General features: G+C 45.6%; 1 protein-coding gene across 2 annotated transcripts; it reads right to left on the bottom strand.

Moving 5' to 3' along the window:
- Positions 1-623: 623 nt before the first annotated feature.
- Positions 624-13016, bottom strand: LOC129332476 (methanethiol oxidase-like). Of its 2 annotated transcripts, XM_054983629.1 has the most exons (11): positions 12968-13016; positions 12206-12318; positions 9105-9290; positions 8271-8391; positions 7190-7372; positions 5292-5470; positions 4405-4483; positions 3143-3264; positions 2346-2438; positions 877-995; positions 624-786 (listed from the first exon to the last, which is right to left on the bottom strand). In XM_054983629.1, the coding sequence occupies exons 1-11, from the start codon at positions 12972-12974 to the stop codon at positions 624-626; spliced, it is 1365 nt and encodes a 454-aa protein (XP_054839604.1). In that variant the 5' UTR covers positions 12975-13016. The 2 variants fall into 2 exon arrangements, with proteins under 2 accessions (XP_054839604.1, XP_054839613.1); XM_054983638.1 differs by lacking the exon at positions 9105-9290 and having other exon boundaries at positions 12968-12998.
- Positions 13017-16017: the final 3001 nt, after the last annotated feature.

Raw genomic sequence — 16017 nt, 5'->3', positions numbered from 1 at the left:
CTTACCACAGGGGACGGACACCGTTCTGTCACCATACTGTTTGCAAAAGAAGCCATAAGAGCGAGTCGGCCGAACTGCTTTTGAAATTGATGAACACATGGAGATCCGCTCAGTATGAAGAAAAGTTTTTATTGCGCTGGCTTTACTTGCTTCACAGCTGCCACTCACGCCCATTTTTATCGTTCCAAGGAAGCCGCATTTGAATTGCCTTAAAGCTAGCTTGTATCGAACTAGGAACCCTTGACCAGGAGAGGGAAAAGCCAGAGAAATGGAGGCTCATCTCTCTCTTACATCCTGACAACGTTGGTAAACTGAATTTTGTCCCCCCTCAGGATTTCAGCAATGGTGTCAAAAGGTGAGCAGAGTCACCTTTGGAAGACCAAAGGAAAAAAGGTGCAGCCAAATCCTCACAGTCTTAATGGAGTCAGTTGACTCCTTCGAGAAACCAGGCGCTGGAGGAGGCAGCACTCCTGGTCTGAATTAGCACTCAACGTACATATTTAAAAACAAACAAACTGATTAGCGGAGAAGAACCCTAAGCAACAAGGCCACTGTGTGCATGCCTTCAGCGTACACACCACAAAGTTTGTGTAGGAGTAGGCTTGGAGTACCTCCCCCCACCACTAAACCCAGATATCCGAGGTGCAGTCTCCCCCGGGATAGCGCATCTCGTGAGCACGGGCAGGCCCATAGGGTTCCTTCCCAAAATCCACCAGGAAGTCCTCGTTCACACACAGGCCCCCCTGTTCAGTGTCCACGTCGATCTGTATCATGACGGAACCTTCCCTGAAAAAAGGAAGAAAACAAGAGGCTGTGTGAAATGGGGGTGAACGAAGGCAGAGGCCCAGTCACAGAAACAGGGAAAAGATTTCCTACCTGACCAGTTCAGGGTAAAACTGTTTGTCCCAAGGAGTGTAGAGGGTATTGGTAACATAAAGTCTGCAGCCATCCAAGCTGAGCTGAAGCATTTGGGGTCCCCCATAGACTCTCCTTCCCTAAAAGAGGGAGAAAATGGAAGGCAGGTTGAAGAGATGCAGGCAGCATAAACAGGAAAGACTGTGCGGCGCACATTTGGCTCTCAGGGCCTTCTGGAGGTGACTGTACCATGAGGATAGTTTCAGGTGGGTAGCCGTGTTTGGGACTGTAGTAGATTTCCAGGATATGAGCTTTAGAGAGTTGGAGCTCTTTTCATCAGATCTGATGAAGGAAACTTTGACTCTCGAAAGCCCACGCCCTGGAAATCTAATTGGTCTTTGCATTGCTACTGGACACACATCTTGCTTTTGTACCCGGAGGATAAGTGGTGCAGAGGTATCAGGCAGGCTCATCGGAGAAGCAGAGTGGGAATTCTGAGGCACAAGCCAGCTTTGGATTAAAAACTATCTTGCAAGGAGCCAGGGAAGATCACGCTCTCCTGGCTTTCTGCAAACTATGCAAAAGTGAATAATTCAAGAGGGCTTTTTACACAGATAAGAGGGCTGTACCATAAGGAAACTGGCCTCAGAGAGATCCATTGGTAAAGGGATAGGACTATAGACTTTACTTCTATGTACCTTCTGTACCTGTAAGTATGATCCACTGGGTAGTTTATGTTGTTTAATATGCCAGTCTGAAAATTGCTTATGATCCGTTTCAGCATTTCTGTAACCCTGTATTGGAGTGCTGCTGGTTTTAAATGTTTGCAAATTTACATTTATATATCCTATTATGTTGTCTTTGAAACTGACTGTACTGACTCACAGTACAGTGTAATCTGCCCTGAGTTTCAGTAAGAAAAGTGGGGTATAAAGTAAATAAATAAATTGAAATTTTAGAATGGCTTCCAAGGCAGGAGTCTTCAGAGATTCGTAACTCAGCTTCTTGTTCATTCAAGGCAGCTGAGAGGTGGCACATTAAGAACAACTATACAAAACATACAAAACAATCTCAGTAAAAACACATTCACGCGATGAAAACCACTGACTCGCAGGAGCAGCTGAAAAAACACCAAATGCAACCAATATTCTCAGTGCCCCCAAAGCCCTGGGAAAAAGCACCATTTTGCAGTTTCTGGAAGGACTGAAGGATCAGGGCTTTCCATACACTTTCAGGAAGGCCAGTCCAGGGAACCAGTTCCATGGCTAAAAAGACTCTGGAATAAAGAGATGCCATTTCCAGCGAATGAAGTTCAGTCTTTGGAGGGCAGACTCTGTGGCATCATATCCCCACCAAGTTCTCTCCTTCCCCAGACTCTGCCCTCTCCAAGCACTTCCCCCAAATCTCCAGGAATTTCCCAAGCAAGTTGGCAACCTTACCACCCACACACCCCATTTCCCACCCACCCCCTCCATTTATAACTGACTTACTTGGATTATAAAAGGATCAGGTTGGCAGTTCAGCTCTTGGTCTTCAAGGACGGTGACCACCCCGCCTTTGGGGATGCTGCCGCCCAAAAACACCTGTGCGCACACACAAAGATCCCCCCCAGCCCAAAAGAGAGAGGGTCAGTCAGACGCCCCAGTGCCTGCAAGCCAAAGACACTGTCTGAAAAATGTCACCGTAATCATAATGCAGAACAGTCTGTTAAGCCATCTTGCCACCCTTGCTGAGGTGGAAGGGCAGGGTGAAAAGGATTGAAATCAACACCACTTCCCTTTCTTGGTGTGATGCTTAAGGGCGACACAGATTTATTTCCCAGGACTCTCTTCCTCTCACTTTGCGTGCAAGAAATAGGGCGCACACAGGCAAGTTAAGATTGGAGCAGCCACTCAGTGTTTGGTCCTGGCATCTGGTGGTCAAAGTTGCATTGGCTTTACCAGGGTGGTTGTTTGCAAAACACAGGAGCCCCAGAGCCCATGTCTCCTTGCGTGGAGCCATGGCTCTGTGGTATAGCATTGGCTTGGCATGCAGAAGGTCAATATTCAAGCCCTGGATTAAGTAGCAGATGATATGAAAAGACCCCTGCCTGAGAATTTAGAGTGCGAGTAGACGATACTGACTTTGATGGAATAAGGGTCTGATTCATTCTGAGGCAGCTTTGTGCATTCAAGGTAAACCTTCACACTGTCATCTGATCCCTAAGGATTTTAATTCTGATGTGCAGCCTCATGTGCGCAGCTGCCTCTTCAGCCCTAGAGAAAGACCCCTGAGTGCATAAGCTTACCTGACCAACCAGCCTGGGGCAGTGAGGGTTAGTGATGTCATACTGACGGACGTTGCCGTGTATGAAGTTGCTCATGTACAGGTATCGGTCATCCAATGAAATGACAATGTCACTGCAGAAACCTGAAGGAGAGGAAAGTGGAAATATTCCTTTTCTCACCCTTTATTCTAATTGATAGCAGCTTTTGAAGCGCAGATCTAGAAACCCCTCTGCATGATGGGTTTTGTAGTAAATTAGCAGGAAGTAGAGTGTTCAATTAAACATATTTTAAAAAGTAACTTTCTAATATTTAACTGCTTGACTCTTTTTTACTTAAATAAATGAGTCAATTCATGATCCATGAATCTATTCCACTAATGGCGGCACCTTCTCTGGAGCAAGGAGCTATTAATTTTATTCACAGGCCTTTTCCTACCATGCTTCAGTTTTCAGGGTGGATCTAACAAGAGAAAAATTGCAATGACCAAATCTTAAAATGTAAAATATCATAAAACAATTTAAAGCAATAAATGGAGAGAGCAGTTATGCTAATAACACACTTCTGGTGATGTCAAGGGGTGTGGCATATGCCAATGAGTTATGCTAATGAGTTATGCTAATGAATTCCTCCAGCTCTGAAATGACTCCTGCTCAGCAGGAATGAAGCATCTCGATGGAGGTTTGTGATGTACTTTCCTCCTGTCGCAGCTGCCATTTCTCCTCCTGCCACTAGAGGGCTGGCTTTTTAAAAAAATAATTGGTAGCTGCTATATTGCTATTGCATGATAACTATAGTAGAGGTGGGCACAGACCGGAAAATGGACCTAAATTTGACACAGACCAGCCCGGTTCATCGTTCACAAACACGTGGTTCTTGGGACCACGTTTTGTCACGAACTTTGGTCCGTTTGGGCCGGTCTGTGGTCCATGAGTCCAGACATCCTGGCGCCGATCTATCAATTCCCTAGGCAACGGAGGGGTCATCCGCAGACCTTCTGCAGCCGTTGGAACACATCAATCCTAGCCCTCAAAATCTTGATAGGCAGCTCTGGCCACAGGAAGAGCAAAAGAGTGGCATGGATGCAATCAGGCACTTCTGCATAGCATGCATTGCAAGGAAGGCATGCGACACTGGCCAGCGTCCCTGCTCTTCCAGTAGGTGGTGCAACTGCCTGTCTCATCCACTTAAACTAACAGGATTTGCTAAAGCCAATTACCGGTTTCAAAGAGCAAGGATGGAAGAAACGACACGGAAAATTCCAAACACCACCCTTTTCACTGACCTAACATTTCAGGTAACATCCATCCCGATACTTTCTTGTTTGGAATCTGGATCACTTTCTCTGCAGTCCAACATCCATCCTGTGGAACAAATATATAATTGGATGTGAGGTGCTGCCTGATTCGTAGTCAGCCCACTGGTCTATCTAGCCCTGATTGGCAGCAGCCTTCTGGGATCTATCCTACCCTCCCATCCTGGAAATTTCAGGTAGAATGAAATGTGGGACTGAACAGACTCTACTGCAAAGCCAGAAATCTCCTGTTCTTCTTGCAACAGAACTATGCAGTCTGTGGCCACTGATTTTGTGTTGGTGTCTTCAAAGGCTGGAAAGCAGATTTAACTTTCCATTGCGCTACTATCCTCTGGACATCTTAATCAGACATGCATTCCTCCATTTTCTTGTAATGCAGCCAAGCAAAGTTCACAGTCTTGCTGAGGGACTGAGGGCATACAAGGAGGTGAGTTTTGAACTAGCAGCTCAGGCTTTGCAAAGCCTTTGTTTTGATTTGGTTGAATGTCATTTGCAGCAGATACCATGGACCACCAAAAAGACCAATAATTGGGCTTTAGATCAAATCAAGCCTGAATTTTCCCTAGAAGCTAAAATGACTAAACTAAGGCTATTGTACTTTGCTCATAGAACCAGTGGAGATGGAGAAGACAATAATGCTAGGAAAGATGGAAGGCAGTAGGAAAAGAGGAAGACCCAAAATGAGATGGATTGACTCAATAAAGGAAGCCACGTCCTCCAGTTGGCAAGACCTGACCAAGGCTGTCAAATTCATAGGGTCGCCATAAGTGACTTGATGGCAGGTTACACGCAATTTACAGCAAAGTCAAGGTTAGCTGCTATCCAGCTGCAGTGCAGAATCAGCCGCCAATGTTCACCTCTGTCTTGAAGAAGTGATGGATGGAGCTCTGCAGTGCGCAGCACACCATTCCATGCGCAGCGTTGGGGTTGTGCAGGAACAGGATTTTGAACGGGACAGAATCCGCCCCTAAATCAATCGACTGAAGAAGGCAGTGGGTTGTCCAGTCCCAGATGTTCAGGTAACGACCGTAAATCCCTGAAGGTGGACCCAAAAGAAGAGCAAAGCCACACAGCTGGGTGAGTGACTGTGGACCTATATGAGGAAACAGGCTTCTGGCCAATAGAAGGCGTTGCGAGACAATTTCAGCCGTGGACCTCAATCCTCCTAGTCCCAGGAAGCAAAGACACCCAAAGAGCCAATCCTTTGCTACTTTTTGCTCTATGACTGAATGTCTCCCATCAACCTGCCACAGGCATGGTGAAGCCTCCATGCTACCAGCCCTTTTTGTCCACTCTGCCTACAGGCAATCTCGCCTTTTGTTATCTTTCTGGTAAACCCCCCTTATCAATTCATTCAAAGTCAGGCAAACCATAGATTTGCACCCAGGACTCACCATGGATTCCTGCATATTACAATTATTCCGTTGATATTTTTGTGTGTGGGGTCCTACAACTATTGCTGTTCTCCTCTGCTGGCTCCGAGGCTGCCCACTCGACTCTGCTCTTCTGAAACCTGCCAACTTTTCCTTGGGACCTTGAGAAGCCCTGCATGAAGTCCTCCCGTCTCAATCTCTGGACCATCCAAGCAGACAATGTACTCTACCCAGCTCAGCAGACCAACAAGAGGTAAACTGCTTCTCTGTTCACACCTTTCCTTTGGAAACTCTTCTTTCCCCCTTCTTTAAATCTCTCTCTCTCTCTCTCTCTCTCTCTCTCTCTCTCTCTCTCTCCCTTCTGTCCCTTCCCTCTCAGCCAGAGGCTTGGTTCTCTTTGACTTTCTCTCCTCTCATGTAACTCTTCATAGGCATGTCCCCCTGAACACAACAGTTGCACCATTCTTATGCTTGAGTATGTTTCATTTCCTATACCCTAATTCCCTCAATAAATTCTAAACCTTGCTTTGGAAAAGATCTGGCTATTTTGTGGTTATTGGCAGCCTATGAGAAGCACTTTGAGTGTGCCTGCCCAGTATCCAGGTAACAGATCCCTAAATCACATTCTGCTCCCCCTAATTGGCAAACATGTCAGATTTCTAAGCTGGCCAAGGTGTGGAAAGAGGAAGAGGTTTTCCCCCGACAATGAGTTTATTTCTCCTAAACTGGTTGTGGTTCTGGGTAAATGTCCCAAACCCAAATTAGAGAGTCCACACATGTCTAAAGAAACACATGACAGCAGGAGTACATTCATCTTTGTATGTTCTGCCGCTGTGACTTCAGTTTTGTTTTATGCTGCTGGTTTGACCTATTAGCTGCCAGCTGAAACATTCACAATGTCAAAGGCATCTAAAACTCAATGACAACAGCAGCACAATGTCTCCTTACCCCATTTGCCAGTGGCTAGACGGACTTTATTGTGTTAGGCTGCAGGCAGAGGGCCAATGAAGAACAGCAACAGAGCCAGCCTGCCTGGGCTACTGCCCGTTTTATGCCTTTGAGCAGACCAGTACCTGGCTTAATAATCAAACATGCCTAGTTACTCCAAACTGAAGAGAAAGCATTACGGGATTTGATTCTGACAGCTGTGATTATATTTTGCATCCCTGTCTTGGTTGCGCACTCTGGTGGTACTTGTGTCTCCTTGCCCTTCTTGTACGATTTCTCACTCCAAATTTCTTTAAATCCAGAGCAAAAGTGGCACTCGCCATTCCTAGCCCAATGTCTACAGTTTCCGTTACGATTTTGCTTTGTGCAAGACTGGCCCAGGGGCTGATTTCATTCAAGGCAGCTTCAAGCATTCCCATCAAGCGAGGCCTCACCTTTCCCCAGGTCAGCTGGGTTGAACCCGTTAAGAAAGAATTTTGGCACTCCCCAGTCAGTGCTGATCATGACGTTGTGCCTTGGCTGGTACCAGAAATCGTACCCTTTGGGGGCTGCTTGACTGGGTCTCTCCCAGATCCCCTCCACTTCAAAGGTCTCTGCATCCAGAAGGACGAAGCCACCTGGCAGAAGAACAAGATTCACGCTCAAAACGTGCACACCTCCTTGTCAAGGGGTGGAGAAGAAATGAACCCAAATGAAGGGGTGGAGAATCAAATGAACCCAAAACAAATTCGGTTTTTTGTGCACAGGCAGATGTATAGATATTAAGGCTGCAGCACTGAGGCAATGAATCCATCGGATTAATCAATTTAAAAGGTGCTCCCAATTAATAAAGACCAACATCTTGATTCCAAGCAAATAAGTAGCAAGCATGGATGAAGTAGCAAGCGCTTTTCTGGAAGAGGAGTTCCCTTTCCCCTCGCACATTTGCATGCATCATTTTAATACAAAAAGTTGGATTTGACCGCATCCTTCAACTAAGTATGGTTCCTTCCTGTGGCTCAAGGCACCTTCAGCCTCTTCCACAGGAGGAAGTCTTGCACCAGAGAAAGGCTATGTACTTAGCTGGGCAGAATGATAGGATCCAAGCCAATGAATGCCTTTTGCTTCAGAAGTGTGGGTTTTGTTCACGCGCAGGCCGATGCAGATTTAATTGACCAATTTATCTCTTGAAACTTATACCATTGATCAAAACAATGGGTAACATTTTGTTAGAAATTCCCACATAATTCCACATAATAATTATTGTCTGACATATTAAAATACAGTTACAATTCAAGCAGATATTAGGGCTGACAAGTTTGTGGGTAGACAGGCTTGTTTATAATATAATGACATATAAGGTCTCCTTTTTATTTTTTCCCTGTTAACATCGATTAAGACAAAAACATAATTTATTAACTACAGGTTCTTTAACTAAGTAACAAAATATGGACTCACTTTTGACCAAGTAATCTGCTGTTTGTCTAGCCCGCCCTCCCCATGGGATTCTACAAAGGAATCCATTCTGCAAAATACCTTTTGCGTTGCCGCACGGGTCCCCTATCGCGCTGATCATGACTTCCCCGCTGCCCAGGCAGTGAGAGGTATGTAGGTAAGCCAGGCCACATTTCCGGAAAATTTCCCTTGGTTCAATCACCTGCAGAGGTGAGAGAGAGAATTTGCAGTGCAGTTATTCCTTCTTTCCTTGGGTTGAAGCATAGAATTCTTCTTTACGATCTAGGAGTTGGAAACCACAAATTGAACCTTGGGACTGATGAGGCATTTGGTTGCCAGAGGTGAAATGTTACCACGTACACACACACTGTCCTGCACTTAGACACCACCCCATTCACTTATGCTTTTGTTAATGCACTCCAAGATTGCGTTCGCCTTTTTTGCTTCTGCATCACCTTTTTTGTTGCTGCATCACACTGACTGCTCATATTTAGCTTCCCATCCACCCATATCCCAAGATCTTGTTCACACACACTGCTACCCAGAAGTGTATCCCTTATCCAGTATGCTTGCTTTGCATTTTTGTTACCTAAGTGGAGAACCCTCCACTTATCCATGTTAAATCACATCTTATTCAAATATGCCCACTTTTCCAGTATGTTCAAATGTCGTTGAATTTTATCCCTGTATTCAAGGGTATTCGCTACTCCTCCCAGTATGGTGTCATCTGCAAATTTCATGAGTTATCCATTCACACCTGCATCCAGATCATTCCATTGTTTATTCCTTCTTATGGCCCAGTGTAGCTGATCTCCAAGCACTCTGTAACCCACCTCAAACCCCAGGTCCCCCTCCTCCAAAATTTCAGCTCCCCCATTCCCAGGATGAGTTTGTATTCCTCTGATAAAGACATACCTTGTGGAGCCCGGGGGCCCGCTCATCGGTCCCAGTGTCCACCACGTAAATGCGAGAGGATCCAAGACAAGGGAAGATCAGCCGGTTCCGCTTCTTGGTGGTGTCCCCAAAGCAGCTGCTGCAGGCATTCCACCCACAATGGTGGAGGTCATCGTTGATGTAAGGCATGGGCAGGCGGTGGATCACCTGCAGGGGAAGATGGGAAGTTGGCTTGTCTCCAGCCAGACCAGTCAGGTCGAAGGCTCACTGCGTGGAGATCGGCAGGAGGTCTCTGGGGTCTCTGACAGAAAAAAGTATTTCCTAAGGCTTGTTATCGGAGGGCCTGAACAGATGGGATGAAGGTCACCTATATTGTCCATAAAATGCAAACTTGTCTCAGGTGTAAAGGAAGGGGAGCGGGGGTTTAACTCTTCAATCTCCACTCAGTTTCACTATTCAAAACTGGACTCCTTGCTTTCTTACAGGAATTGTAAAGGTGTATGTCTGTGCATGTTTCAAAAGGACATGTTTTTTCTCCTTCGAGATACTACTAACAAAGCAGGGGATCTGGCTTTGAACAGTGAAACCAAATGGATGTTGAAGGGTTAAACCAGCTCTCCCTTTTCTGCATGGCCCTGTGGCAAATCGCGGCACAAGAATCAGAACAAGATCTGTCTGAGTCAAGGAGGCCTCACAGCTTTTTAGTTGGAGGTATCAGGTATACAACCAGGGCCTCTTCTGCATGCAAAATAGGTACTACACCACTTAAACATGGCAGTAAGCTAAAAAAGAAATAGCATGGCAGAATGCTCATACACACACATGCAACATATTGCTCCAAAGATCTCTGGAGCAGGAATGTTGGAAACCATTTCCTGAAGAAGAAGATGATGGCTGGACTTCACAAGGGAGGGAGTTCTGCTGAAGGGGCCACCTCTGAAAAGGTCCTCTCCTTTGTGGTCATCAGCCAATCTCAAAAGGAGACAGGTCAAACTCCAGGGTCTCTTTCCTCATGTTTATTTAATACATTTTACGCCACCTCTGCTGCATTCTAGAATGCTTAGACATCAGACAACCAATAACTTCATGCAGCGATACAATTTTGGACAAGAAAAATATCACACTTATCAAAACACAGCACAGTTTCATCTCTGCAACACTTGCAATGGAAGACTTTTCTGCTAAAGACCTTTGCAGGTAGGGACAGAAAACACATCTGTGGATGAATGGTCAGAGTGTTTGGGGTGGGTAGTCCCTGACAAAACAGGCTAGAAGCAAAGATAGCTGTTTATCGATCTATTACTGCTAAAATCTGTGTTTTTAGACTGCATACAGCCCTTGGGCACAGTCGTGTTAATTTTCTTTTTCTATCTAATCCACTGACACAGCGGCTGTCAAAATAGCCAAACTGGTACGAGTTTGAATGATTCTTGACAAGTTTGAGTTTGTGTCTGGGCATTGTCACATTTCTCAGACTGCGATCTCAGCAACGCTATCCATACCATTTGGGGGGGGGGAGTCTTTTTGAAGAGAAGCTGTCCAAAGTACTTCAAAAACATAATATGAAAGTTGCTATTGGGATGTTATAAGTATGCAAATGGAGCCTGCACAATTTTCTGCATTTGATTCAATGATCCTGCTTCCATAGAGGTGGACTTGTTGGGGGTGGGGAAGGATTTTTTCATTCTTAGAAATGACTTTTCATCTGTTCCTCTGAAGATTACTCACTGGCTACGAATAATGGAAATCAGCCCCTAATCAAATTCAGAAACTGTGGCTTTTTTCATTCACTTTTTCAACAGACCCAGTTAAATTCATGCTTGCCTTGGTAACATGCAAAATAGATTACCACAACACACCCTGTGAGAAATTACAGTAGGTAAAAAAATGCAGCTGTGAGAATCCTAACTGGGACAGATGTTATGCTAATTGGTCTGTTATTTCTGAGATCCCCTTTGGACCCCTTGTTCTAAAATCAGTGTGGCTTTTGCTACTTTCCAGGACTCTGACACGGAGGCCAATTTTAGTGACAAGATACATACACTGGTCATAGATCCAGAGGAGTTAGCCGTGTTAGTCTGTAGTAGCAAAATAGAAAAGAGTCCAGTAGCACCTTTAAGACTAAATAACTTTACTGTAGCATAAGCTTTCAAGAATCACAGTTCTCTTCGTCAGATGCATGCAATATACTGGTCAGTAGATCAAGAATTTCAATTTGAGTTCCTTAAGAATTTTCGCTTGTATGCCCCCTGAGCCTGAAGACTTATTAATTTTCAATTTACCTAGTACTCCTAGAACTTCATCTCTTGTCACTGCAATTCGACTGAGCTCAAATTGCACCAGTCAGCTCCAGTCCCCAAACACTCGTTCTCGCCCATTTTCCACTGATGCAAATAATTCATTGAGTTTCTTCGCTGTCTCAACATCTGCCTTTAGACTTAGGGTTCGCAACTCTGGGTTGAGAACTTCCTGGAGATTTGGGGGTGGAGCTTGGGGGTGGAGCTTGGAGAGGGTGGGGTTTGGGAAGGGGAGGGACATCGGTAGGGTATAATGCCATAGATTTCTCCCTTCAAAGCAGCCATTATCTCCATGGGAACTGGGCTTAGACTGGGGTAACTCTGTTTAGGATTTCATTGAAAATTGATGAATGCTGTGAGGAGAATGACCAGATGGAACCCTCTTGCATTACACCAGAATTTGGGATGCTCCCCATCCATTAATTTGGCGTTGGTTTCAGGACAAGCACAAAGGTCCTCTTCACACAATGGAAATATGAAATTCCCTACCAGGGAATTTTTATTAGCTTTCATGGCTTTGAAAAAAGATTAGACAACTTCATCAATGAGGATTGGGGCCATCGGTGGCTCTGGTAACTCAATAGCACCTTCATGTGCCTCGTGAGGACTTCCAGATGTTGAGGGCAGCCCACACCAGACCCTTCAGGCCTTGGTTGTGGGTTCCTCAGAGACGTCTGGGAGGTCCTTGTTGGGCAGTAGATGGTCTGACCCAGTAGGGATAATTCTTATGTTCATTTCTTCCCTTGGCTGTCTTAATCCCTAGAACATGATGTGAGGAATGGCAAATCAAAACATTCCCAAACTGATTAGATCGCTGGTCAGAACCTGGCAATAACATGGAGATTCCGGATCCACGTCTACTGTGGCCAGGTAGTCAGGTGCTTGGACGCCGGAGCCAGTTAAGATGCAAGGAACATAGATGAGTCTCTCCCTGGGACCTTGGAAAGCAAAGATGACATTCAGGAGTCAACAAACGGTTTAAAAAAGGACTAGAGCTTTCTTTACCCAAAGCCTTTGATCCTATTAGCAGTTTTTTGCTTGCAAAAGATTAATTTCATCTAAGACTGTCTCATCTGTCTGATTTTCAAGAAATATTCTGAAGATTCGTGAATATACAATGTATTTATTTTGATTTCTTTAAACATTTCTATGCCGCCTTTCCTCCCAAATAGGGTCCCCAAAGTGGGGAATGTCAAAACATTACAACATTTCAACATGGAAAAAAAGCATTTCAAATCAAGTTTATACACAAACAATTTGATAAAGCATACACATGCAATCATGCACAGCCCATCCATTGTAAGGCGGAATTAGTATCTAGAGAAACGTAAAGTTTTGGAAGCACCTGTTTAGAATATGTGCCCTCCCAAGTCCAAGGCATGCGTGCTTGTGGTTTCCAACAAATCTTGCGGCGATGTGTTAGATACCAATTCAAGAAGAGCTGATACTAGGGAACGGCTTTTCAGTATTCACTCCAGAATGGGTGAATTATGGGAAAGGGGCGCACTCTCTAGAAAGCACCCATGGGTGGAGGCTCAAGGGAATGTGGTTGGCCTGCAGCTCCGGGGCAGAGTCAAAAGTGCTTACCTTTCATGGCGTCCAGAGGTGTTGCATACCCAGGGCCGGTGCCACATCCACATTGCTCTGTGAAATTTTAAAGGGGGAGAAGATAAAATAAGAGAGAGAGAGAGAGTCATCTTATTTGCAAGAGAGTACAAGAACTGCTGCAGTGGGTGAGACCATCTGGTCCAGCTTTCTGTCTCAGAAACTGCAGTCAGCCCTGGGGCGTGCAAAGAGGGTGCTACGGAATGAGCTGCTCTCCTCCCCACATTTGCTAGCTTTTCAAAAGGCAGCTTTCCCCATAATAGCAAATGGCTGCTTTGAAGGGTGGACTGTATGGCGTTGTGGTCACTCCCCTCCCCAAAGCCCACCACCCCCAAACTCCACCCTGAGATCTCCATAAATTTCCCCATCCACAGTTGGCAACCCACTCCTCGCCACTGAATGCATCTCCAGATGCCTGAAGGGCCATCAAATGGAAGAGGGCAGAGATTTGATCTTGGCTGATCCGGAGGGCGGGTCTAGATCAAAGGGGCTTCATTTACAGGAGGGTGGTTTTCATCTGAGCATAGGAGGACCTTCTTCATGGTGAGAACGGCTGGACAAAGGATCTGATTCCTTCAGGAGGTGGTGGGGTTCGTCTCGTTGGAGATGCTGAGTGGTCTTCTATAGGGGAACCTCTAGCTTTGGGTTTTCATGCACGGAGCAGGGGGTTGGGCTCCATGTCCTACAAGATCCCTCCCAGCTTTTGAACTTTATGATGCAGGAACACACGAAGCTGCCTTATGCTGAATCAGACCATCAGTCCATCACGGTCAGTATTGCCTACTCGGACTGGCAGCTGCTCTCCAGGGTCTGTGGTAGGCAGAGGACTTTCCCATCACCCATTACTGGATTTTTTTCCAGTTTGAGATGCAGGGGATTGAACCTGGAGTTCTCACACCCAACAGATGCTCTACTCATGAGCCACTAAGAAAATATATTGCATACATTTCAGCTCCCCCCCCCAATCCATCCATTCCCGAAACCATATTTTTTCCTTTCTATGACTTCAACATTTCTGGAATTTTTCCATCTCTTCGTTTTGCATCTTCTCTTAAAAACCAGCCTGCCAGAAAGGTAGGGGGGGCCCTACCTCCCATACACACCATGTGTAGCTTTGGAACAGCACCACTGTTAGTGGAAGGGATCCAAAGGACCAATCTCTCCTCCTGGTATAACAATGATCCCTCCAGGCCGCACCTGCATTTTATTGGATTTTGCAAGACTGGAGCTGCAGGTGATTGTGCACATTTGAATTCTGAGGAAGCGTGCAAGGCCAGAACTGAAGGGTTGGCGTCACTAGTAGGCAGGCGTAAGCCATGCATTTTCATGGGGGATGATTCACTTTGGCACAAACAGGTCTGTTTGTTGGGTAGACTGTGGCTCAGGGTTAGAACATCTGCTTGGCGTGCAGAAGGCCCCAGGTTTGACCCCCAGGTATCTCCTGTTAAAAGGACCAGGCAGCAGGTGATACAAAGGCCTCTGCCTGAGACCCTGGAGAGCAGCTGCCAGGCTGAGTAGACAACACTGACCTTGATGGGACCCATGGTCTGATTCCTTAGAAGGCACCTTCCTGTATTCATGTGTGTTCAACCGCAAACACCACCCCACCAGCAATTCATAATGGCAGACATTTTCCTCCCCAGATTCTGGGTTTATGTTTTGATATCTTGAGTTCAGAACACCCTATTTGTTCTTTCAACCTTAAAACAAAAAGAACTGTTTTGTAACAGAACAGAACCTGGGTCTGTTCTTCAAACATCTGCATTATTCTGCTTGGAAAGAAAGTGTTCTTTCAAGCTCTGTGTGCTTGTCCATATTACGAAAAAAACACACAGGCATGATTCACTAAGTGGCAGTTTTGCTACCCCAGCATTTATAAGGATTTTGATTGGGGTAGCGAATACATCGGTGTCAGTTTCCCCTATCAAACTCGCTGAGCCCTAAACTAGCAGGAGAAGGCCTGTTCTTCTCATTCAGCACTTATATGTTCAACAACCATCAGTGTGACAATAAATCTGTCAGTCTTTGAGGTGTCATCAAACTCCTTTTTTGCTTATGAGGTAAGAGAGCAATTGTAAGACCTGTCCAGAAGCCATGGAGCTATGATTCCTTGTAAGGAATGTTAAATAGAAGATAAAATCTGATCCCCAGAGACTGTAAGTTGTTTCCCAGAAACTGTGTGTGTGTGTGTGTGTGTGTGTGTGAGAGAGAGAGAGAGAGAGAGAGAGAGAGAGAGAGAGAGACTCTTTAACTGGCTCTGCTGTAGTGTGCATCTCAAGACAGCAACCCCCCCAATTTCCATATTCCTGATTTCAGTAGATCCTTAATTCGTTGAAAAAAGACTGCGGAGGGCCGTCTTCTCTGAAAATAGCAGGTTTTGAGTCCAGTGGCATCTTAGAGGCCAACAAGATTTTCAGTGTCTAAGCTTTCAAGAGTCAGAGCTCCCTTCTTCATACACTTGGAGAAGGGAGCTGTGACTCTCCAAAGCTCACACCCTGAAAATCTTGTTGGCCTCTCAGGTGCCGCTGGACTCAAATCCTGCCATTCTACTGCAGACCAACACGGTTACCCACCTAAAATGACTGCCTGAAAAAGTTATTTTGCAATCAGAAGAACTTCCCTCAAATCCCTGGTGGGCAAGGACTCTCTGCAGGCTTTTACATCTACTCTGACATATGTCCAGAAGTTCAGCCCTGACACTGAAAAGAGATACTGGGGCTGAGCTGTAGCAAGCCCAAACACAAATTATGCCGGATAGAGGGTACTCTGTCTGCAATCTGAATACTTTCCTGGGAGTAAGACGAACAGAATAAAATGGGACATACTTCTGAGTTGTCTGGCCTAGGGTTACTCCCTGTGGGACTCAGCACTGAGGGTCTGAAACACAGTTTGGTGTAGTGGTTAAGAGAGGCAGGACTCTAATCTGGAGTTTGATTCCCCCCTTCTCCACTTGAAGCCAGCTGGGTGACCTTGGGTCAGTCACAGCTCTCTCAGAGCTCTCTCAGCCCCTGCCACCTCACAGGGTGATTGTT

Source organism: Eublepharis macularius, chromosome 1, assembly GCF_028583425.1.
Source record: "Eublepharis macularius isolate TG4126 chromosome 1, MPM_Emac_v1.0, whole genome shotgun sequence".
Classification (NCBI taxonomy): Eukaryota; Metazoa; Chordata; class Lepidosauria; order Squamata; family Eublepharidae; genus Eublepharis; species Eublepharis macularius.
This window is presented reverse-complemented; position numbering and strand designations above follow the sequence as displayed.